Source organism: Myotis yumanensis, unplaced genomic scaffold (genome assembly GCF_028538775.1).
Source record: "Myotis yumanensis isolate MYYU_CA2020_CCGP unplaced genomic scaffold, mMyoYum1.0.hap1 SCAF_10, whole genome shotgun sequence".
NCBI lineage: Eukaryota > Metazoa > Chordata > Mammalia > Chiroptera > Vespertilionidae > Myotis > Myotis yumanensis.
Genome location: NW_027223761.1, coordinates 33,126,576 through 33,151,736, shown reverse-complemented (window position 1 = coordinate 33,151,736; position 25,161 = coordinate 33,126,576). Strand labels below are relative to the sequence as shown.

Here is a 25,161-nt window from a genome sequence, read left to right as displayed (position 1 = left end):
TTATTTCTTGAAATAGGTTTTCAATATCTTGCTGTCTCTCATCTTCTGGCACTCCAATGACTCTGATATTAGACCGCTTAAAGCTGTCCCAGAGGCTCCTTACACTATCTTCACACTTTCGGATTCTTTTTTCATTTTGCTTTTCCAATTGGGTGTTTTTTGTCGAATCTTTGGTTTGATTATTGTACTCCTCTGGTTTGCTATTGGGTATAATATTCTTTATTTCAGTCCGTGTATGCTTACTTTCTAATTTCTTTATCGTAGCATCGAGGGTCTCATTAGTTTTCGTGAGGTTCTGCACAAATTTATGGCAAGCCCTCAAAATTGCGATTCTTAGCTCCATATCCTCCATTTCTGTCATGTTTTTTTGTCTCCGCATCTTTTATGCTTTCTTGGTGCACCCCCTTGTGGTCTCTGTGCGCAGTCTTGTTCTAGCCAAGCCTTAATTGTTGTAGTTAACACTAGGGGGATTTGACCCTCAGGCCGACTGGCTATAGGAATCAGCTGTGCGGAAAACGTCTGTCTTCTGGGGAGGCGCTAATCCAGCCTTTGCCTGAGGCGATCGGCAAATGGCTGTGCGCAGGCTTTGGGCGGGGCGGGATCAACAGGGCGGGCGGAGGGAGCAGTTATGGCCACGCTCAGTCCCGTTCCCAGAGGCTCTGCTTCTCAGAACCCCGGCAGCCGCTGCAAACCTCGGAGAGAAAGCTGCCCTCAGGTTCCAACTGATGCCGGGTAATCCCGCTTCTCCCGTTTGAGTCTGGGTCCCAAGAGACTCGCCCGGATCTGGAGCCCAGAGTCTGAGACTCACTCCCGACAGAAAACGACAACTGCGCCCTCAGCCACCAGCCCGCTTTCGCGCGCACCTCGGTACCTTTGTATTTTCCACACTGCGCCGCCTCTGAGCCTCGATTTGCTGTTCTCTTTCCTTCTAGTTGTAGAGTCTCTCTTCAGCCAGCCTTCCTGTGGTTCTGGGTGATGTCCGTTCAGTCTTTTAGTTGTATTTTTGAAATGGTTGTTTGCGGCAGCGGTCTCCGGTGTTTACCTACGCCGCCATCTTGGTCCCAGATCTCGGGACTTATTTTTACTCTAGCATGTAATTACGTCATTTTGAATGCTTTTTATATTATAAACTAGAGGCCCGGTGCACAAAAATTTGTGCACTGGGGGGGGGGGTCCCTCAGCCCGGCCTGTGCCCTCTCGCAGTCTGGGACCCCTCGGGAGATAACGACCTGCTGGCTTAGGCCTGCTCCTGGGTGGCAGAGGGCAGGCCCAATCCCTAGGTGCAGCCCCTGGTCGGGCTCAGAGCAGGGCTGATTGGGGAGTTGGGGCGCCGCCCCCTGTCATGCACAGAGCAGGGCGGATTGGGAGGTTGTGATGCCACCCTCAGTCATGCTCAGGGTAGGGCTGATTGGGGGGTTGGGGCACCGCCCCCTGTCACACTCAAGGCAGGGTCAATGGGGAGGTTGCGGCACCACCCCCTGTGATGCACAGAGCAGGGCCAATCAGGGGGTTGGGGCGCTGCCCCCTGTCACTCACAGAGCAGGGCCAATCAGGGGGTTGGGGCACTGCGCCCCCCCCCCCCCCCCCCCCGTCATGCACAGAGCAGGGCCCATCAGAGGGTTGCGGAGCTCCCCCCTCTCACGCACAGAGCAGGGCCCATCAGGGGGTTGGGGAGCTCCCCCGTCACGCACAGAGTAGGGCCGATAGGGGAGTTAGGGCACCGCCCCCTGTCACACACAGAGCAGGGTGGATCAGGGGGTTGGGGCGCCACCACTGTCACACTCAGGGCAGGGCCGATGGGGAGGTTATGGCTCTACCCCGTCACAGACAGAGCAGGGCCCGTGGGGGGGGGGGGGGGAGGGGTTGGGGCGCCACCCCCTGTCACACACAGAGCTGCAGGGCGATCAGGGGGTTTGGGTGCTGCACCCTGTCACGCTGATCCGGTGCCAGGAGACCTCTTGGCTCTGCTGATCCCGGTGCTGGGAGGCATATTACCCTTTTACTATATAGGATAGAGGCCTGGGGGCAGGCTGGTTTGCCCTGAAGGGTGTCCTGGATCAGGGCGGGGGTCCCCACTGGGGTGCCTGGCCAGCCTGGATGAGGGGATGATGGCTGTTTGCAGCTGGTCACACACCCTTCAGGGTGGGGGTCCCCACTGGGGTGCCTGGCCAGTCTGGGTGAGGTGCTGAGGGCTGCTTTCAGGCTGACTGAAGCTCCCAACCGCTCCTTTTTTTTTTTTTTTCTTCTGGGCCAGCTTTAGCTCTGGCTCTAGCTCTGAGGCTTCCGCTGCTGGTTTGTTTCGGTTCTATAATCGAAACAATGTATAACTTCAGCTCTGAGATCCCAGCCGGCTATATTTGTTAGAATGTTTCAAACTGCCAGCTCAGAGTCCGGCAAGTCAGGCGGGGAACGTTGGAATCTGCAGTCCCTGGAGCAGGCAAGCCTCCTGTTCGCTTCCAGCTGCCTGGCTGCCGGCCGCCATCTTGGCTGACAGTTAATTTGCATAAGGATACGCTGATTAGCCAATGGGAAAGGTAGCGGTCGTACGCCAATTACCATGTTTCTCTTTTATTAGTGTAGAGATTATTTCAGCAAGGACCTTGTCATATATCAAGAATCATAAACATTTAAATGTCTAGGAAATTAAGGCCTAGGAAAAAGGGAAATATCCCAAAATACAAAATGGCCAAACACTGAAAAAGCTGGGACTAGAACCTGAATCCTGCCACCAATTTTATTGATTCTTATTTTTAATCATACCAGTTCTTCAAAGATGCACATATAGATGCTTAATAAATTCCATGTGAACTGAATATTATCTGTATATCAAAGTGAGTTTCTATGTAAAGACATTAGGAATTGTTTATAGTTAACATAGAGCAAATGGAATAACTGAGTATAACAATTAGACAAAACATGAAAAGGCATCACAATGAACTCTGTACAATGGGGTTGAATCTTACTGGAATGAGGAAAATTTCAAGTTTTAAAGTCAGTGCATAAGACTAAAAATTACATATTGAAAAAAGTTACTAAAATTGACCCTAAAGCACAATACAGATCAGGTTTTTTTTCCAACTGAATGCCAACCAAGTAATTGGTTTACATTTAGAGAACAGTGTACAAAAATGATGCACACACACACACACAAGCTTTAAACAATATAATCACTTAACAAAGGCTCATGCCAGGAAAGGCACAGGGGAAAGACAGCTGAGGAAAGAGCAAATTATGAAATTTCCCACTTACTCTCCCTCCGCCAGATAATACACCCATTGAATCTGAAGGCATGTGGGAGGACTCCTTCTCATTCAGCATTATTTTGTGTTTGTGGGAGTCACATGTGCTTGATACAATTTCATTGTTGTTTAAATGGCCACCACATTGTACTTGTGGCCTCGTCCCAAGTTCAAATGATAGACTCCTAAGGCTACTCCAGGACGAACACCAACATCTCATATATCCCAATATTTAGTTAGAGGTCTTTCTTTCAACAAGGTTGCCAGTTTATCTTAATCATCCTGCCCTCAAGAATTCACAGAGATTTAAACCTATTACACTTTTAAGTTCTGGGCAGCCCTGGCCAGTTTGGCTTAGTGGATAGCACTTCAGGCCTGCAGACTGAAGGGTCCCAGGTTCGATTTCAGCCAAGAGCACATGCCTGGGTTGCAGGCTAGATCCCCAATAGGGGGTGGGCAGGAGGTAACCTGTCAATGATTCTTTCTCATCCTATGTAATAACTTCTACACTAATAAAAGAGAAACATGGTAATTAGCGTACGACCGCTACCCTTCCCATTGGCTAATCAGCATATCCTTATGCAAATCAACTGTCAGCCAAGATGGCGGCTGGCAGCCAGGCAGCTGGAAGCGAACATGAGGCTTGCTTGCTCCAGTGACTGCAGACTCCAACGTTCCCCGCCTGACTTGCCGGCCTCTGAGCTGGCAGTTTGAAACATTCTAACAAATATAACCGGCTGGGATCTCAGAGCTGAAGTTATACATTGTTTCGATTATAGAACCGAAACAAACCAGCAGCGGAAGCCTCAGAGCTAGAGCCAGAGCTAAAGCTGGCCCAGAAGAAAAAAAAAGAAAGAAAAAAAGGAACGGTTGGGAGCTTCAGTCAAAACCGCCAGCCTGAAAGCAGCCCTCAGCCCCTCACCCAGACTGGCCAGGCACCCCAGTGGGGACCCCCACCCTGAAGGGTGTGTGATCAGCTGCAAACAGCCATCATCCCCTCATCCAGGCTGGCCAGGCACCCCAGTGGGGACCCCCACCCTGATCCAGGACACCCTTCAGGGCAAACCAGCCGGCCCCCAGGCCTCTATCCTATATAGTAAAAGGGTAATATGCCTCCCAGCACCGGGATCAGTGGAGCCGCGAGGCCTCCTGGCACCAGATCAGCGTGACAGGGGGGAGCTCCCCAACCCCCTGATCGCCCTGCGGCTCTGTGTGTGACAGGATGTGGCGTCCCAACCCCCTGATCGGCCCTGCTCTGTGTGTGACAGGGGGTGGTGCCCCAACCCCCTCCCCCCCCCCTCCACGGGCCCTGCTCTGTGTGTGACAGGGTAGAGCCATAACCTCCCCATCGGCCCTGCCCTGAGTGTGACAGTGGTGGCGCCCCAACTCCCTGATTGGCCCTGCTCTGTGGGTGATAGAGGGCGGCACCCCAACCCCCTGATCCGCCCTGCTCTGTGCGTGACAGGGGGGAGCTCCCCAACCCCCTGATGGGCCCTGCTCTGTGCGTGACAGGGCGGGGGGGGGGGGGGCAGTGCCCCAACCCCCTGATTGGCCCTGCTCTGTGAGTGACAGGGGGCAGCGCCCCAACCCCGATTGGCCCTGCTCTGTGCATCACAGGGGGTGGCGCCGCAACCTCCCCATCGACCCTGCTCTGTGCATGACAGGGGGCGGTGCCCCAACTCCCCAATCAGCCCTGCTCTGAGCCCAACCAGGGGCTGCACCTAGGGATTGGGCCTGCCCTCTGCCACCCGGGAGCAGGCCTAAGCCAGCAGGTCGTTATCTCCCGAGGGGTCCCAGACTGTGAGAGGGCACAGGCCGGGCTGAGGGACCTCCCCTCCCCGCCCCCAGTGCACAAATTTTTGTGCACCGGGCCTCTAGTATATAATAAAAGCCTAATATGCAAATTGTTCAACTGGGAGTTCGGCTGCTCGCTATGATATGTGCTGACCACCAGGGGGCAGTGCGGAACATGGCGGGCATCTGCAGCAGGCGGCAGTGGAGGTGCTGCTGGTCCCGATGAGCCCTGACAAAAGTGGGACCACAGTGGGATGGAGGAGCAGGTGAGCAGGCGGCACCAGGCCAAGGCGGTGTGAGCGGGGGACCAATTGCCTCACAGATGGCGACCAGCAGGGGCGGCAGGGTATGCGATCTTTCACCGGCTACCTGGGGGTGGGGGTGATGGGGACGGAGGTGCAGTGAGAATGTGGGGTATCCGCCGAGCTCGCTCTCACTCCCCATTACCCTCCCCTGGGACGCCAGGGCAGCCCCTGCGCTCAGGTGCTGGGTGCCCACGAGGAGCCTGCCCCGCACCCGTGTGGCCTCTTCCAGGTGGGCCTGGCCGCAGCTGCTGGGACTGCAGAGGCCAGTCGGGCTCCCTGTGGGTTGGTGCAAGAGCTGGTCTGCAAGGCCGGCCGGGACAGAGCACGCTGCCCGCCCGGCTTCCGTGCAGCACCACTGGGCAGACCAGAGGCCCATGTTGTGCCCCGGCCTGTGGTGTCCAGCTGTGCTCACTGCATCTCTGTGTGGGGATTTGGGCACCGTGACTCAGGTGGAGGGGAGGTGTGGGAACCTGGGGGCTCAAGTGCTGCTCAGGGCCCAGAGGTTAACTGGGACCTGCTCTTCCACGCCAGACATTCGTGCTTCGATCGCCGGCCAGGCCTAGGGACCGCACTTGTGCACAAATTTCGTGCACCGGGCCTGTAGTCATTGATGTTTCTCCCTCTTCCTCCCTCTCTGAAATCAATAAAAATATAAAAAACAAAGTTTTGGGCAACCTAGAACAAAATTAAACTACCATTTTATAAATTTTTTAATATACAAGATATTTTCACATAAAATCTGATTTAACCTTCAAAATAATTCTCCAAAGTATTTTCTTTTTTTTTTAATCCTCATCTGAGGATAATTTTTCCATTGATTTTTAGAGAGAGCAGAAGGGAGGGCAGAGGGGGAGGAGAGAGAAAGACAGAGAGAGAAACATCGATGTGAGAGAGATAGATCAATTGGTTGCTTCTCGGCTGGGAATCGAACTGCAACCGAGGTATGCATCCTAGACCAGGAATGGAACCTGTGACCCTTTGGTCTGTGGGCCAACACTCTAACCACTGAGAAAAACTGCTCAGGGCCAAAGTATTTTCTTAATTAGGGCTAAATAACTTGTCCAAAGCCAATAGCAGCTAACTAGTAAAATTAGGTCTAAAGTCCAAGTTCCCTCCAGAAAGATATGAATCTTAAAAGATAAAAATTGTTCTGCAGTACTGTATCTTGCTACATAGCTCAAAGGATAATGAAAGGCAGATTAAAGATTATGCCAGAATGTGGCTGGGGAGGAATAAGCAGAAATGAAGGTTTCAGATTAAAATTTCCCTTTTGCTATTTTTGCAAAAAATTCCCTACATGAGACCAGAGCTATCACCACTGCCATCTGCTGGTTGGAAAAAACACCACACCATTTACCTGTGAATATTCTAAATCAAATCTCCATGAATTTTCATGCAGCCAGTCCATACACTGGGAAATTGGTTTAAGACTGTGATAGATAATAGGTATTATTTTCCCCCACCACTAAAAATAAGGCAATTTATTTTACAAACATGGCAACTGACTAGATGTAATCTCAGACTACTATTTATATAGTTGAAACTATTTAAAAAACAAACAAAGCACCAATATACCAGCCGATGAAACAATTTTATTTCACAGTTGTATTTAAAACCAGAAAGACAATGAGTTCTTCATATAAAAACATTAGTAAAGGCAACTGTACTTTCTAGAAAATGATTATATAGACCCTCTCCAAAAAAAAAAAAAAAAAAAATGCATCCCATTATATGGTTTCAGTGAAGCTGCTTGCAATTTGAAACCTCACATCTGGACTGATTCCTAAAACATACCATTTGGTTCAAAGTATAGAATATTGTCATCAGTACATGTTCCTGCATTCTTACGCATTTGCTAATACACATATGGACTGGGGGATTATCACTTAATGCTCCATTGGTTCATCAGCCTTTTCTGCAGGTTCATCAGCAGGTTGAGCAGGCTTAAGAGAGGAAGAAAAAAGAAAATATGCAATATTACATTATAAAGAAATCTATGAGAAAAAGGGGTTAGGTTTATTTTCAATACTCAAGTTTTAGTTCATTGTCCTGTTGAAATTTCTAAACAAAGGTTGTTGTTTTTTAAATAGTGTTACAGTTCTGGAAACTTGAGCATCATTGAACAATTCTAGCATTTTATCATACTTTATATCTTGCTCAAGAATAAAAAGCCTTCTAACAGCAGTTTCAATAATGCAAATCTTGCTTCTCCAAATACCAATACCCTTTTCAAATTGAAAAGAAACTAATGCTGTAGAAGAAATTTCTGAACAGGACACTTTATTTTCAATAGCAAATAAGCATATGTAAATAGCAAATGGGCATTCTAAATATCCAATATAAAAGACCAACATGTAATGAGATTCACCAACACGTCTTGATCCTTTCTCAGTATTTGTGAAGAGCTAACTTCGCTTCCAAAGCTGGTCCCCAGTTAATTTTCTCTGTTCCCACCACTATAGACTCCTGGCTGGCCCCATGACTTGCTTTAGTCAACAAGATGTGCTGAAGTGATGCCGTGCCAGTCCTGGGCCTCAGCCTTAAGAATGTTTTGAACTTTTGTAAACTCTGAGCTGCCACCCTGCTGAAGAGACCCTTGAGAAAGAAAGACCCCAAGACTACACGGACAGAGGCCCAGCCATTCCAACAGAGGGCCCAGCCTTCTAACTGTCTCTGTAAGATACCTAGAAAGTGTGAGTAAAGACATGTGAGTAAAATCATCTTGGACTGACTGCAATGTTTTAGAGACCCAAGTGAGACCAGCAAAAGAACCATCTAGCTGAGTCCCAATCAACCCACAGAATTGTGAGAAATATAAAATATATAACTAATCAACCCTTTTTGTGTTTATGGAGACCACTCCCCCCTCAGTATTTTACTTTACTCAGCTTAGTTTTGCTACTGCCATTTGAATTATGAGCTTATCTCAATAATTAAAGACAAAAATGGTAGATTTACACAGTTGTAGAAGGAACAGTTTACTATAGAACAAAGCCTCTTGTGTTATGATTAGTTATATACCTGTGCCTTTCTCTGTGGCCTTTCTTCAAGGCCTTCCAGGAATGGAGACACATCATCATCATCATAAATCGTAAACTCCAAGTCTTTACCAACAATTCCAATGGAAACATTCTGAGAAGGGGAAAAGGTAAAAATTTAAAAATCGAGAAAATTTAGGTTGAAAAATGCTTATGTTAAATGTGTGGGGGGGAGCAGAATAAAAATTTATATAGCACTTGAATAACACTTAACTAGTAAGCTCTTGTAATTTGCAATTTAAATACTCACTTTTGATCATCATGAATAACCCCAAAGGTCTATGTCATCTAGAAAATTTGCACATTGGCTCATAATGGAAATGTGCTGTAGACAAGTATGAGGGAGCAAATCACTTAGCTAGGAAATAAGCCTAACTCCTAAGAAATAATCAAATTTATCACTCATATTAGTTAAGAGATGATGGTTCTTACCAAGGAAACAGTAAGTTTCGGGGTCTAAAGAGCTGAATATAGTGGGGGCTTGCAACTATTTTTTACATGGAAAAATTAAAGAGCAATGCTTAAAATGTTCAGTGAATGCCAACCACTGCAAAATAGCTCCTGTAAATTAAAATTTTAGTGAAAATTGCAGGCATACGGATATAAAGGCCATTTTCTATGATTCAGTAAAACTATGAAGTCAGAAAGCCAGATACCTGAGCTAACGTTTCCAAACTGTAAATGTCCACAGTCCATACCCAACTTTTAAAAGATAGTTACCTTGGAGTGATGGCATTACAGACATTTTAAACACATTTTTAAAATTTAATGTACGTTCCTAATTTTTTTTATTTTTAGATTTTTAGAGGGAGGAAGAGGAAGGAGAGGAAGAGAGAGAGAGAGAGAAAAGAGGGAGAAAAACATCAATGTGAGAGAGATACATTGATTGGCCCGCCTCTCGCCCGCACGCACGCTGACCGAGATTGAACCTGCAACCTAGGTATGTGCCCTGAACAGGAATCAAACCCGGGACCTTCCAGAGCATGGGATGATGCTCTAACCGAGCCACACTGGCCAGGGATCCTAATTTTTTTTAAAAGAATATTACTTTATAACAGGAAAATTTATTTTAGAAAAGATTATGCAGGCTATAAAGTTTTCACATACATACTAAATAATTCTCTAACCACTATAACAAAATGGATTTATAATATTCTGACTGATCTCACTTTAATAAATAATCATTAACTTCAAGGAGCCTTTAATGGTTCCTGCATTGTGCTGTACAGGTCCCTAGATCATCCAATCTCCCATTCTCTTGGATAACTCTACCATTCCCCATTCTTCTTACAGATGAAAACCTTGCTATTTCACTGAGAAAATAAAAGCAAATTAAAAAGAGAACATTCACAAGCTCCCACAGAATCCACTCTTTCCTGTATCTGTGTCCCTACATTCTCTCCCTTTCTGTTACTGAATCAGCCAATTTCTTCTCTAAGACCTAACTTTCCACCTGTGTACTGTTCACAAAGAAATCGGTCTAGCAGTTTTTCTCATATTTCTCATACACATATGGTTCCCTTTATACTGAATTATTCTCATGCAGCAGACACGCTATAATTTCTCCCATCTAAAAAACCAAAATAGCCTGGCCAGTATGGCTCATTTGGTTGAGCATCATCCCATGCACCAAGAGGTCGCTGGTTCGATTCCAGGTCAGGGCACACGCCTGGGGTTGTGGGCTTGATCCCCAGTAGGGGGCGTGTAAGAGGTAACCGATCAATGATTTCTCTTTCTATCTCTCTCTGTTTCTATCTCTCTCCCTCTCTTAAAAAATAAAAACATGTTCAAAAAAATACAAAATAACCAAACTCCTTTTTTTCTCTTTTAGCCACCACCCCATTTCTCATATCCTTCAAAGAGCTGTCCATCAATTCCTCTTCTCCCATTCTCTCCTGATTCCATTCCTGTCAGGATTTTGCCCCACCATTCCATTAAGATTGTCTACTCAAGTCCCCAGAGATATAACTGCTAATCTAATGACTAATTCTCAATCCACATCTTCCTTGATTAGCAATTTTTCATTTCCTCCTCCTTAAAATAGTTTCTTCATTTGCTTTTAAGGATGCCTCTTTTTCCAAGTTTCCCTCCTACCTCCCTGGCCATTTTTTTCAGAGCTTTTTGCTAATACCTACTCACTTCTCAATCTCTAAAGGTTAGAGTGCCCTTGGCCCAGTCTTCAAACCTCTTGTCTAGCTATTCAATTCCTTTAGCAATCACATCCAGTCCAGTCTCTATAAGCCATCTATAATAATAAAAGCATAATACGCTAATTAGACCGGGTGTCCTTCCAGACGACCTTCTGGACGAAGCCAGGGCTAGGAGGAGTCAGGGTTCTGGATGCCTGCTTGTGGCCAGAGGGAAGCCCAGGTCCTGGGTGCTAGAGGGAAGCCGGTACAGGCCAGGGAAGGAAGGCCTACTCTTGCATCGGGCATCTAGTTTCTACATAAAGACTCTTAAGATTTGTAACTACAGGCTAAACATTCTCCACCAAAATCCCGGGGGTGCTCATCTGATAACTGCTTACTCTGTATAGCCAAATGGGCAAACAATTTTATATGTCCTAAACTAACTTCCTGATTTTCCTCCACAACCTCTACCCCAAAAACCTATTTCTTCCCCTTTTTTATCCATATCAGTAAATCATAAATATCTTTCTTTTACCGGGCCCCAAACTTTTAAGACATCTCTCTCTTCTCCAGCACCCCCATCTCACCCTCACAACCAAATTGTTAGCAAACTTTTTAGCTCTAATTTCAAAACATACCCAAAATTGAACCCCTTCTTGTCATCTCAAACTCTATGACTCTGCCTAATCTGCAACAATCTCTCACCAGAATTACTGTAAGTCTTAATCACTAACTCCAACACTACTAGCCTCCTTGTCTTGAATATTAGAAACATTCTGGACCCAAGGCCCTTCCTTGCACTTGCACTCCCTGGAATAATCTTGCTCTAGTCATCTGTACGGCTCACTCACTCACTTCCTTTAGATCTTTTCCTTAAGTTCCACTTTCTTTTTTTATTTTTTGTTTTTTAAATATATTTTTATTGATTTCAGAGAGGAAGGAGAGAGAAACATCAATGATGAGAGAGAATCATTGATGGGCTGCCTCCTGCAAATCCCACCCTGGGGATTGAGCCCACAACCCAGGCATGTGCCCTGACCAGAAATTGAAGTGTGACCTTCTGGTTCATAGGTTGACATTCAACCACTGAGCCACACCAGCTGGGCTCTTTCTTTCTTTTTAAATTGATTTTTAGAGATAGAGATTTGTTGTTCCACTTATTTATTCATTCATTGGTTGATTCGTATATGTGCCCTGAGCAGGGCACATTCCACTTTCTGAGTGAGGCCATCCTTGACATCTGTTTTAAATTATACTGACCATACCTCCATCCTACATCCAGTTGGTTTTTCTTTCTCCTCTTACCCTGTTTCATTGTTTCTACAGTGTTTATTACCATCTATATACTATATAACTTACTTATGGGTACATTGTCTATCTCCCGCCACTTGGATATAGATATCATAAAAACCAAGATATTTATTATCCTATACTAGAGGCCTGTTGCAGGATGATTCCTGCAAGAATATGGCTTCCTCGGGCCTATTCCTGCAAGAATAGGGCTTCCTGCGGCCGGAGCGAATCAGAGAAGGGAGTGAAGCCCGCCTCAGCTTGCTTCCCTCCCATCTCTGCCGCCCTGCTTGCTTCTCCCCAGCTTCACTCCCTTCTGCAGTGCTTGGCTTCCTTCTACGCTGTCTTCAGTCTTCGCTCCATGTCCGCATATGCAAATTAACCGCCATCTTTGTTGTGTTAATTTGCATACTCACGCTGATTGGCTGGTGGGTGTAGCGGAGGGATGGTCAATTTGCATGTTTCTTTTATTAGTGTAGATAATAAAGGGTAATATGCAAATTTACCCTAATGGTGGAATGACCAGAACAACCACTCGACCAGTCACTATGAGGCGCACTGACCATCTCTCAGTCCTTTTCCTCGGCTGGCAGGCTCCCATCGCCCAATGGCAAATAGGGAACAAGGGGTGGGTGGCGGGGGACACGGGCAGTGCCAGGCCAAGGCCCCGCCCTGCTGTTCACCCCACACACAGAGGGCGACCCACGGCTGGGGCAGGAACGGCCAACTTCTTGGTCCTTCCCCGCCCCTGCCCCCCGCCTGCAGGCTCCGATCGCCCAATGGTGAATGGGGAACTGGGGGGGAGGGGGGGGGGTGGCGGCGGAGCTGGCTGCTGGCAGCCAGAGAAGATGGCCCTGATCGCAGGCCAGGCCTAGGGACCGTATCCGCGCCCAAATTTCGTGTGCCGGGCCTCTAGTGTTTACTATATTTTCAATGTTTAGTGCCTGCATGTGGGATGTGCTTAATACATATATTTGTCAACTAAATTAATAATATAAAGATACTCCTATCTGCTGAAAGAATAAAGAACATTCTACATCAGACCTATTGGCTTCATACAAAAACAAAAAAAGTTCAAAAGGAATTTCAAAATCAGATCACTAAATGAACAGCTTAAAAAAAAGAATGAACCAAGGCAACCATCTCCCAAATTAAAGATCTGTAAGCATACACTCCTCTATTACTTAAATTTATGCAATTAATGATTAAACTATAATGTTAATATCTACAATTGGAAAACATGGTATTTACCTTTGTAGTTAGATCTTGTTCTGCAGGAAGTGTCTCTCTTAAAGCACGCAGACCATGCTTAACCAGTTCATTCAAATTGCCTATATATAATAAATTAACAATTATTTCTTTATTCCGTCTTCATGCTAGCCTTCTTTTGTTAGTTAGATCTATACATTGAAATCATGGTTTTAGTCACATTAAATATACCACAATACAAAGAGCCAAAAGTTTAATGTTTAGCCCTATAATCTTCTAGTAATGATAACATTGCTGATTATTGTTTTATTTAATGAGGACACATCGTTTGTTACTGAATTTGACTTTTCCTTATGCTGAGTTAAATCAAAATCCTGATCCACAAATAATAAAGCTCAAAGGCTTGTAGCAAAACTAGACAGAGACATCACAAGAGAATAAAACTATAGGTTGATTTGACTTATGAATATAGACACAAAAAAACTCAACAAAACACAGCAAACTGAATCTAGCAATATTTATATGTTTATACAAGCACTTATACATATAGTTTATATCATACACTATGACCAAGAGGGAATTCTCCCAGAAATGCAAAGATGGTTGAACATTCAGTCAATTAATGCAATATACCACAATAGAAAGGGGAACAACCCACATGATCACCTCAATAAATGATTTAAAAAGCTTGTGTTAAAATTTAAGACCTTTGCATAAGCAAAGCACTTGGAAACCTGCCCTATCATCTCACATTTCTTAAACATATTCTTTTATTGATTCAGAGAGGAAGGGTGAGGGAGAGATAGAAACATCAATGATGAGAGAGAATCATTGACCAGCTGTCTCCTGCATGGGGATCAAGCCCGCAATCCGGGCATGTACCCTTGAGTGGAATCGAACCCAGAACCCTTCAGTCCACAGTCGACACTCTATCCACTGAGCCAAACTAGCTAGGGCCATCTCACATCTTTTACCTTCTTTTCCTACAGCTACACTGAGCTTTTACTTGTTTATGCAGAAATGTCAGTGTGGCTAAAAGAACAGAGGCATAGAAAAGTAACAGTTGCAAACAGTGTTTCTCAACTGTTTGGGGCACACTTCAGAACAACTGAATCAAGATTCTTCAAGGTTGGGGACACATATTTGTATTTGAAAAAGTCCTATTAGTGGATGTAACTACTGCGGTAGTTAGAAGGGCTAACAACTAGCATGTGTAACAGAAATAATAAACACTTCACAGGCTTAATTTTTAAAAAAATTCTTACTCTAAGACTGGTAGTTTTCTTCATTTAGGATGCTGTGTTAATTCACTATATAAAGACCGGAGGGGGCAAATAAAAATCACTTACACTCCATAAACTCAGACATATGTCTCTCCAAGTAAGTACGAGCTGATTGAGAACGGGCTCCAATGGACATAGCTCTGCAGTCAAAATAGTTCGCTGACGGACAGGTTTGGAAAATATGAGGGCCCATATCCTACAAATAGGAGGGGAAAAAACACCACATAATTCTTGATTTTGATTGAGCTAAAAATTAGAAAATTTCTAGTCAGTTTTTAAAAAATCATTAAAATGTAAAAAATATTCTGTGAACTTACATCATAACCAGCAATAAGCAGTCCAACACCATATGGTCTTCGGCCATATCTTTGTGTTGGTATCTGGGTCTCTTAAACTAGTTAAAGAGCCTGTTCTAACAAGAAATAAAATACTATTTTTCTTTTCAAATTAAAATTAACAAAGAACTTTGATTTTTTTAAATTTCTGCATAATCTACCATAGGAAGAAGAAAATAAAACAGAGCAATATTTCTTTGGCCTATTATTAAAAAAATGTTCAACTATTCACAAAATGTTTTCTTCTCATAAAGAGAATTTCCATTTGTTTTGGATATAAGCAGTCAAGAATATTTTTAGGACATCTAGAACCAAAAAAAAAGTTTAAATCTCCTCTTGGTTAGTTTTATTGAAATTGAATTTATCTATATCTGCAAAATATCAATTACTTATAATGACAGAGCAAACCAATTCCATATTTTAGAACCCATTCTTCCATAGTAAAAGTTCCCATAATTCTTTCTAAATTTTAAACATTCTGTTATTGAAAAGTAACTAACTTTTTCCCGCAAACTTACCTATGCTATATATTACAATATTTCTAATAACTAACATAAAGGATTAAGTATCAAAATTCTTTAAAGTTCATGTCCAAAATGCTAACATAAAAAGGATACTGCTTCCAATTAGAGATACGAGACGAGACACAGGAAGAGGTCTGTCAAATACAAATCTGGAATCCAAACACTCCTGGCGCATAAAATTACTAAAAAAGAAACAAGAAAAATTAGTAATTTCAAATCACAGAGTTATTCAAATCTAAATTAAGTAGTTTGATTTCATTTTGCTCTCTTCCAGACACTTACATGGATTACATTCATATAAGGGAACCAGAAAGACATGGAAGGATGCGTTTTTATACCAAACTCTGTGGATAGGGGAGTACATGAAGTTTCAACAAAAACAAAAAAACCCTCAGAACTAAAATATTCCTTTAGAAAACCTTTGTTTCAGGGCACTTTACGGAACAGCAAGAAGGCTGAGTGAGAGAAAAAGAACATTCTCTCTTCTCTTGTCCTTCCCACTGTCAAAAAGATTATCTTGAATTCTGTCTTTAGCCAGGAACAAGTTTACTCTGTTTTTTCTTGAAAACTAAAATTTCTGCAAGACAGCAATTGCAAGAAATAGAATCCATACTAAGACACTGTTACTTGTTCCTGACTATTGATCTCACTGCTAAACCTGGCAAGATTCAAGCAAGTCTGACATTGGGGAAAAGGGAATTCATGCCTAACTATTAAAGGCAAGAGGATAAACAACAGATATCTGCCTTTCTTTCGGTGTTGCTTTGTCCAATTTGTGTGCATGTCAGATCTGATGATTAAATGCTCAGTACTTTATTTAAGTCCACTTCCCAAGGCTATCTCAGACTGCATTGCCCCAATATTGCATGTACTAATCAGATGTGACTACTGAGCACTTAAGAAGTGGGTGGTCTAAATTAAAATGTATCATAAATACCAAATACACATGAAATGTCAAAGAAATTTAGTATAAAAAAACAATGTAAAATATCTCAGTAGTTTTTGTATTGATTACATGTTGACAAGGCATTTTAGATAGATTGGGTTAAATAAAATGTTTGACAGTACAATATATTTTACATTTTCAAGTACTGCCAGAAATCAATAATGTTATCACTATACTACTGATTTAAGAGAACAGGAGTTCGCTGGATAACTTACAAATCTTAAACATTAGCATTAATTTCCCCTTAGTGGTTATATTCTTTCTTCCCTATTTAAGTCACAGACTTAAACATACTAGTTTTGGCTTATTACTTCCCATATCCCAATACACACACTCACATATTACCTGAAGGTACTGTTAAGTGCTCTACATATTAGGCTACTTAACAACAACCTTGAAAAAAATAATACTAAAAAAATTGAGAGTTTAAGCAACTAACCCAATCTCAGATACTAAGTGTAGAGGCAGGAAGTAAACTCATTCTATGTGATTTCAAAGCGTTAGCTCTTCATTTACAAAATGCCTTTCATTTCCTTTGGACTCCCACAAACATCTATGTATTACTCTCCACTTTCTACCTTTTATTATAGATATATTACTAGATTTGAATTTCCTAGTATACAAGATCTATATCTAAATCACCTGTGTATACTATGCAGTATCCAGAATTAGGTTTTTCAAAAAATAAATTCTGGTGTATTAAAGAAAGCAAGGGTAGTTCAGCTGTTTCTCAGAAATCAGAAAAACGTTGTCAAGCTCTTCTTAGACAAAACATCATTTCAAACAATATACACTGAGTTACTAATTTCACATTATCCAGGGATTTCTCAAATGTGCTAATATGCTTAATTCTATTTGTTATTATTATAGGAATCAAGAAATGGAATACTTAATAACTGAGCCAAATCCACTAAAGTGTTCACAGTTTTAACTTATAAATACTCTGGTAGAGAACTCTCTAACATATCTTAACTGGTTCTTCTCTAGAAATGAAATCAATGGTAAGTCAAAAGGGATGTTGCTTGTTTTTCATGATCATACTCACCATAGCAGTCTAGCATCAGCAGTAAGTCCCGCAATTGAAATACCAATATGGTTGTCGACATGGAGAATTTTTTTCTGATGAGCTGCAAGCTCTGACTGTGCTCTCTAAAAACAGACATTATAAGACATACAAACAAGTTTAAAATTTTATTATCTATACAGTGAAACTTACGCTTGATAGTTGTTTTCTAAACGAGGAAGATACACTTATTGCTTTACTTATTTACCTTCAATGCAACCAGTACTGCATGGGTTTTTGATTTCAGACCAACTGTGGCTGAACCCTGTTTGACAGCTTCCATGGCATATTCAATTTGATGAATCCTGCCCTAAAAAAAAAATAACAAGATATCTTAGAGTCACCTTACAAGACCCTCTTATAAATTTAAAGAGTTCCCAAATCTCAGGTGAGCATAGTTAAATCTCAAATGATTATTTTTAAACCAGAAAACTTACTTTAATGATAAATTTAGGGCCCAGGACTGTCCAAAGTGATTCTATCCCATTTTCTCACAGCCTACAATCTCATGAGTTTCTAAACATACTGCAGCCACCAAAAGCCACTTCACAGAAATTGTATGAAACATTTACCTGAGGGCTCCAAACAGTGACATCATTGTCATACTGGTTGCGAAACTGAAAGTAAAAGAAAATAGACCTATTAATATAAGAACATTACAAATCCCAACTCTTAACTAGCTTTATTATCAAAAAAAAAGTTTTCCTGCCCAGCTGGTGTGGCTCAGTGGTTGAGCGTTGACCTATGAACCAGAAAGTCACGGCTGGATTGCCAGTCAGGCACATGCCCAGATCGCAAGCTCAATCCCCAGTGTGGGGCATGCAGGAGGCAGCTGATCAGTGATTCTCTCTCAACATCGATGTCTCTCTCTCTCTCTCTTTCTCTCTCTCTTAATCTCTGAAATCAATAAAAACAATTTTTAAAAAGGTTTTCCCATCTGTTCCCATTCAACATCAATACAATGCTGTCAATACAATCTTACTGTAAGGTTACTACTGTATGTACCTAGCTGCAAGCCAGTTCTACCTACACCATGAGCTAGTGGGCGAGGGCGGGAGCAGACCTAGGTGGGACCTTTCTTCCCAACTTCCAATCCGACCAAAGGCCATACACAGGACTCCTTTTGGGTTCCGTCACTTCCGTACGTTCATGTGTGTCAACTCTCCTTCATATCTTTGCTTATGTTCTTCCCTTATACCAGCCTTTAATAAATAATCAAAAGCATCCCTTTTTGAAAATCTAGCTCAAATGTCTCTCTCTTGAAGTTTCTCCACCTTTTCTTCCAACTTTCCCCCAGCACATACTCCCACCAGTTCTTTACCTCGCGTCCTTTCTTCCTTATATTGTGATTTAGGGACATGTCTATTTTATCTTGGAATGCTCACCATACTTAAAATAGTGCCTTGTAGGTACAGACCTTCATATTGAAGGAATAAACACAAAAAATGTCCTCAGGAAGGCAGAAGTGGACGCAAATAGCAACAGCGACAGAACCATTACCGCTTTAATGACTTTAAAAAAAAACAAAAAAAAACAAAACAAGTCTACCAGAGCAGTCTTTGGGAGAACAATCACGGGGGTGAACAGGTTGAGTCCTGGAAGCCCTGAGACCTATGTTGTAATCCTGATAACATCACACCTCCTCTCAGCCTTGGTTTACTCATCTAGATGTAAAACGAGGTGACTGGACAATGTGGCTGAAAATGGCCTTCTCTCATGGAGTTCTAGGGGAGACGGCAATTAGATAGGCACAGCAGGAAAATGCACGCGGTACCGGAACCCAAACCCTGGGGTCAAGTCCGCAATGGCAGTACCGGGAGGCCTCCAACTCAAGTCCCTATTCCCCCTCCCTTTCCCCCCGCGCAGAGCACGAGGGACCATTCAGTACCGCTCAGCATCTGCTCCACTGAAAGAACTTGAAGGGCGAAGGAGGCTAGTTCACGGAGGAAGCAGTGTCTGAGGCCCGGCAGAAAGTGAAACCAACCCCGGATAAAGGCCGCACCGACTCCCGACCGCCCCTCTCCCTCCCGGCCGGGCCGGAGATGCTGAATCACTGCCCGAACCCTCACGCCGGCTCTGGTTTCCGTGCCCCGTGGCCCCCGGCCGCTCTAAAGGACTGACTGGAGACGCGGCTCGCCACCGGCCAGTTAGCGGACCTCTGCCCCAACCCTGCCTTGGGCTTGGAACCCAACGCACCATGGTTCCGACGCGGCCCTGGCTGGCGGCTCCTCCTGCAAAGCTGCGGATCAGGGAGCGCTGCCGAAACTACCGCTCGGCGATCGACAGGGAAGTCTACGTCATTTCGACGGCAGAGGCGCAGGGCAGAGCATTCTATCCCAGAGACATCGATTGGCGTCCAACGCTTCCCCGCCCTCCGAGCTCTGACGTTCGGAGGTGGGCGGGGCCTCGGAGAAGGTGGCACTGAGATTGGCGGGAAATCCCGGGCCAGGATGTCCCTGGCGCCCAAGAGCTGCTGGGCGGCCCAGCACCAAGTTACGCTTCTTGCATCCTCGCGACTGACCTGTGTGTTGCAGACACATCTCCTCCAGTTTCTCACTGGCCCGGTCGGATGCCCCCGAAGTGCTCGAGAAGACCGCTGCGACTCGGGTGATCCAGCGCGCGGCTCAGCCTCTCGTGTACCGTCCACCGGGATTGGGTGTGTGGTGTGACCAGGAGAAGAACGAGGCTGCCGCGAGAAAGGCACGACATAGCGGGCCGTCTTCTGGGTCAACCATAACACTCTGGCTGGAGCATGTTGTCTGTGTACATGCTTTTCTTTCCGCTTTGGAATCCAAAAGGAGAACTCATCTTCCAGGGCCTGTTGTCATTGGTCCTTCTTCGTCATTATTGTTGGTTTCCTCCCACCAGACTGAACTTTTTGAGGGCATTAATGTCTTTATGTTACCGCTCCCCCCTCCCCCCAAACTAAGCGCAGTTCCTGATAGATTCGGTCACTGAGAAAAAAAAAAAATGGACACTCTCTTCGGAAATATGTATTTTCTCTTTGAGAGCATTAGTAAGTCCCTAAGATTAAATAGTTGAGGACACTGCAAACAGTTGCCAACCTAATGTCTACCGACGGCCGAAGATGACTTATTTTCTTTATAATGAAGAAAGGATGAGTTCCTAGGCTCTGGTAAGAGTGAAAAGGATCCCTCAGGAGGCTGGCCGGTGTGGGTCAGTGGTTGAGTATCCGCCTATGAACCGGGAGGTCATGGTTCGATCCCCAGTAGATCTCCAGCGTGGGGCGTGCAGGAGGCAGCTGGTCATGGTTCGATTCCCGGAGGTCATGGTTCGATTCCCGGAGGTCATGGTTCGGTTCCCAGAGGCCATGGTTCGATTCCCTGAGGTCATGGTTCGATTCCCGGAGGTCATGGTTCGATCCCCAGTATATCCCCAGCGTGGGGCGTGCAGGAGGCAGCTGATCCGTGATGCTCTCTCATCACTGATGTTTCTAGCTCTCTCTCCCTTTCTATCTGAAATCAACAAAAACATATTTTAAAAAAGGAAAGGATCCTTAAGGATGTGAGCTTTGAAGGTGAAGTAACACTCAGTGATTGATTCAAGTTTGGGACAATTGAATGTCACTCTTTTTAAACACTTTCACTTATATATTTTGGACATTTTTCCATGTTAAACAATTTCCAGGTTAAACACAGCCTCCTAGTATTCCACCTTATGTCCATATATTTTATTTACCGAAGTCCCTATTGTTTAATATTTAAGTACCCCTCCTCCCAAGCAATTTATTTATGAGCTGTTTGGTACATTTTTTTGTGTACATCTCTGTTCCCTTCTTTAGAATCTTTAGAATAAATTCATAAAAATGGAATTGCAGAGTCAAATGAAATGGATATTTCTAAGGCTTTTGATAAAAAGTGCTCATTGCCCTCCAGAAATGTTTTACCAACTTACTCTGAACAATGGTATATGAATGTCCTCCTCCTTAAATTCAACAATATTAGTTGTCATTTTTTAAAATCACTGTTAATTTAGTGGATTAAAATAACAGATTTAAATGGACAGATTGTTCTCTTTTGTTTCTCCAGCACCTAGCACAATGCCTCGCACATACTAACTGCTTAATGAATATTACTGAATGAATAGTACACTTAAAAAGTATGGCCATCTTTTCATATCCATAAGTAATAATCTGTATTGTTTTCATCAGTTGCATAGTATTCCCTTGTGTAGGAATCTAATAATTTACTTAATTATGGGTGGCAATTAGATTATTTCCAAGTCTCTGCTACTATAAAAATACTATATAGTGAATATTTTATCCATACATTGCATAGTACCAAAGATGGCTATCTAAAACTTTGTGTTTTTAGTACTCTTCTAGTAGAATCTTTAAATTTGAAAATATTTACAGTAAAATTGTAGAATTGCTTGCACTTTAATGTCACCATGCTAGATATTCTCTGTTACCCCTGTGTATCTACTTCACGCTTTATGGATTACAGCAGCAATTCCCTTCCTCTCTGGCTTCTGGTTGAACTCAGCTGATGGAGGGTGCCAGCAGGAGATCAGAAGGCAGGAGATAAAGTATTTATTACCCCTTCTCTCTCCATGTTGGCACCAGGTTGGCAGTGGTACGGCATCGTCTCTTGCTGTTTTCCTACCCACATTCTGATCATACTCCCTTCAGTTGCCCCTTTTGCTGTGCCATCTGTTTCTTGCTGCTACTCTGACTGATACAGTAATATTTTATATTTTTACAGGGTGCAGGTGGTCTAATACTTTTTTTTTTAATATGAGAAAAACCTGTTATCTTTTCTTGAGGTTTAGTGTATATTATGCTTCTAGGAACAATATCAGTAGGTTTAAAACAGCTGGAAAATAGAACCTAAGATTGTGATATATGCCCTTCCCTGTTTTGTACCTGCTCAGATATCTAATAAAAATCATTTTGCAGTTGTTCTTTTTAAAAAAAATTCATTTATTTATTTATTATTTCAAAGAGGAAGGGAGAGGGAGAGAGAGATACCGGTAGAAACATAAATGATGAGAGGGAATCATTGATTGGTTGCCTCCTGCACGCAACCCAGGCATGTGTCCTTGACTGGAATCGAACCTGGGACCCTTCAGTCCACAGGCTGACGCTCTATCCACTGAGCCAAACCGGTTAGGGCTGCAGTTGTTCTTATAATTTTTCCAATTATAAAAGGAATATACATTTATTTAATTTTTTTCAAATGCACAGTATGAAGAATAATCCCATCATCCAATAGGTAGAGGAAATCACAGTTAAAATTTTAGTAATTTCTTTTCCTTACAACAATATCTCCTTAAAGAATGGAAGGAAATTATCCTGAGAATATATTTTCCAATATTTATAATTTGTAATACATTGTCTGTATGTACATTGTGGGTGAGACTCTTACTCCATATAAAGAAAGGCTGCATTTCTTTATATCAACTTGAATCTAACCCTGAGCTACCATCCTACCATGCTGGTGGAAACTCAATCTCCATTATTATTGAGCATTTCCTCTCCATATAGGATTGTACAAAGTTACTAGGGCCATAATTATTGTGGAGGTATCTGTGATTACCTCAAATTATTTGGTCATCTTTACACATTGATTTACTGCTGAAATTCCCTTTTATGTGCCATCTTCCCTTCAGATGTGATGACTCCAATATTCCTTTACCATCGTTGGAACTCAACAGTCTGGAATCAAGTGAGTGAATCTGGCAGCCCCTGCACCCAGGTGCAGCCTTCATCTTTGGGGTTGTGCCACCATCCTCTGCCCTGTCACAGAGCTAAACGGAAGTCTTAGCTGTTCACTTCACCAATGGGCTACAGACTTCTAAACCTCTCTTCTACCTCACCCTTAAAGGCATTCCTCTCATTTCAAAACACAAGGAGAGCTTATGTTGTCTCTAAGCAGCTTTTGATTTTTGCCTTATAAAAACCTGAGGTCTAGATACCTGCTTGGATGGGGACGAGGGGCGGGGGAATAGGAGAACACGTAGAATTAATGTCTCAGCAAAATAAACTGCCACAAAAATTTGTATCAAATTATATATGCTTATTTTAATCTACTCTTTAATTTAAACATTATACCACAAATGTTTCTTCATGTCACATGCTTTTAAATGTCTGCATAATAGTAAGGTATTCCATCATATAAGTGGATCATAATTTACTTAACTAACATTTGATAGCCTTTAGATAGTCTAAAGCTAGCCTTGTTTGTATCCACTCCCACATTATTCCCTCAGTGTGTGTGACCAAAAGAGGCCTGTACAAAAGCTATTGGCATACTTAAGTTGTTTAGAAATATTTTTCCAGAAATTAAGCAATTGTTACAGAATGTCATCTAGATAGTTGAGTAACAATGAATATTACATGTCCATGTGAAAATTTTAACTTGGCTCTTATTAGAATTTATTTTTATTTAATTTTTTAAAATCCAGAAGTAATAAACAATAGCCTCTAAATTATAGAAGCAGTGCTGCTTTTCTGGCTTATTCTTCCTGCAAAACACCCTTATTGATCAGTTTTGTAACTACTGCATAAGAATCTGGGCCAACTCATGCTTAAAGGAACGAAAGCCACTAAAACCCCAGGAGACCAAATGTCTCGTCTGTTGGTCCAAAAGTGAAACTTTGATATAAGAGCCACTTTGAAGAGAGTCCAGCCAAGCACATTTAATTCAGAGCCACCAATATATGCGTAGAAAGAAATCATGAAAAGGGTATACTTTAGAGTTAGATAATTCTCATTAACTCAACAAATATTTATTAATCACCTTACCATATGCCAAGCATTATTACTAAAATATGCTAAGAAAACCGCAGTAAACAAAACAGACAAAAATTCCCAAAGAAGATTATTGTAGGATGAACTCAGAGAGGAAATGGGCTGGGGAGGGGGTGCAGGTAGTATAGGGCCGTTAGGCCACTTTGACTCTGAGTGAGAGAGAAAGCCACCAGCCGTGGGCAAACTACGGCCTGCGGGCCAGATCCGGCCCATTTGAAATGAATAAAACTAAAAAAAAAAAGACGGTACCCTTTTATGTAATGATGTTTACTTTGAATTTATATTAGTTCACACAAACACTCCATCCATGCTTTTGTTCCAGGCCTCCGGTCCAGTTTAAGAACCCATTGTGGCCCTCGAGTCAAAAAGTTTGCCCACCCCTGCACTAGACTGTGACTAGAGCAGTGGTTCTCAACCTTCTGGCCCTTTAAATACAGTTCCTCATGTTGTGACCCAACCATAAAATTATTTTCGTTGCTACTTCATAACTGTAATGTTGCTACTGTTATGAATCGTAATGTAAATATCTGATATGCAGGATGGTCTTAGGCGACCCCTGTGAAAGGGTCGTTCAACTGCCAAAGGGGTTGCGACCCACAAGTTGAGAACCGCTGGACTAGAGGGTTCTAAAATGAGAAATGTTCTGACTGATAATTTTGGATTAAAAAATGGATTAAAGCCCTGGCTGGTTTGGCTCACTGGATAGAGCTTCGGCCTGGGTACTGAAGGGTTCCAGGTTCGATTCTGGTCAAGGGCACATCCCCGGGTTTTCGGGCTCCGTCCCCAGTGGGGGGCGTGCAGGAGGTAGCTGATCAATGGTTCTCTCTCATCATTGATGTTTCTATCTCTCTCTCTCTCTCCCCCTTCCTTTCTGAAATAAATAAAAAAATATTTTTAAGAAATGGATTAAAAAATTATAATGTTGAGAACAGACTGGAGCCAGGCATGCTAACAAGATCAAGGCAATTATATAATCCAAGTGAGAGATGACAATGGCTTGGACCAGAGTTATAATGGTGAAATGGTAGGAAGAAGTTGGATTCTGGATATATTTTGAAGGCAGAGCCAACAGTACTTTGCTAATGGATTGTATGTGGCATGTAAAAGAAAGAGGTTTCAAAGTGACTAATGTTTTTGGCCTGAGAAAATGGAGTTGCAATGAACTGTGACAAAAGAGAGATAAGAAGAGCAGGTTTTGGGGGAAAGATAAATATGGTTTTGTATGTTAAAAGTT

At 43.0% G+C, this 25,161-nt stretch overlaps 1 protein-coding gene across 4 annotated transcripts in view; it reads right to left on the bottom strand.

Moving 5' to 3' along the window:
* Window positions 1–6,910: 6,910 nt before the first annotated feature.
* Window positions 6,911–25,161, bottom strand: part of PSMA1 (proteasome 20S subunit alpha 1) — a 285,437-nt gene continuing 267,186 nt past the window's right edge. For 2 of the 4 annotated variants that reach the window (XM_070428263.1, XM_070428262.1), the window contains 9 exons: window positions 17,728–17,772; window positions 17,364–17,465; window positions 17,138–17,241; window positions 15,240–15,328; window positions 14,605–14,675; window positions 14,354–14,483; window positions 13,047–13,126; window positions 8,360–8,470; window positions 6,911–7,281 (listed from right to left, as the gene is read on the bottom strand). In XM_070428263.1, the coding sequence (XP_070284364.1) occupies window positions 7,225–7,281; window positions 8,360–8,470; window positions 13,047–13,126; window positions 14,354–14,483; window positions 14,605–14,675; window positions 15,240–15,328; window positions 17,138–17,241; window positions 17,364–17,465; window positions 17,728–17,772 (789 nt within the window). In that variant the 3' untranslated portion in view covers window positions 6,911–7,224. Of the gene's footprint in view, window positions 7,282–8,359; window positions 8,471–13,046; window positions 13,127–14,353; window positions 14,484–14,604; window positions 14,676–15,239; window positions 15,329–17,137; window positions 17,242–17,363; window positions 17,466–17,727; window positions 17,773–19,043; window positions 19,063–19,351; window positions 19,441–25,161 lie in introns of those variants that run through there. The other 2 variants (XM_070428264.1, XM_070428265.1) reach the window with 2 other exon arrangements.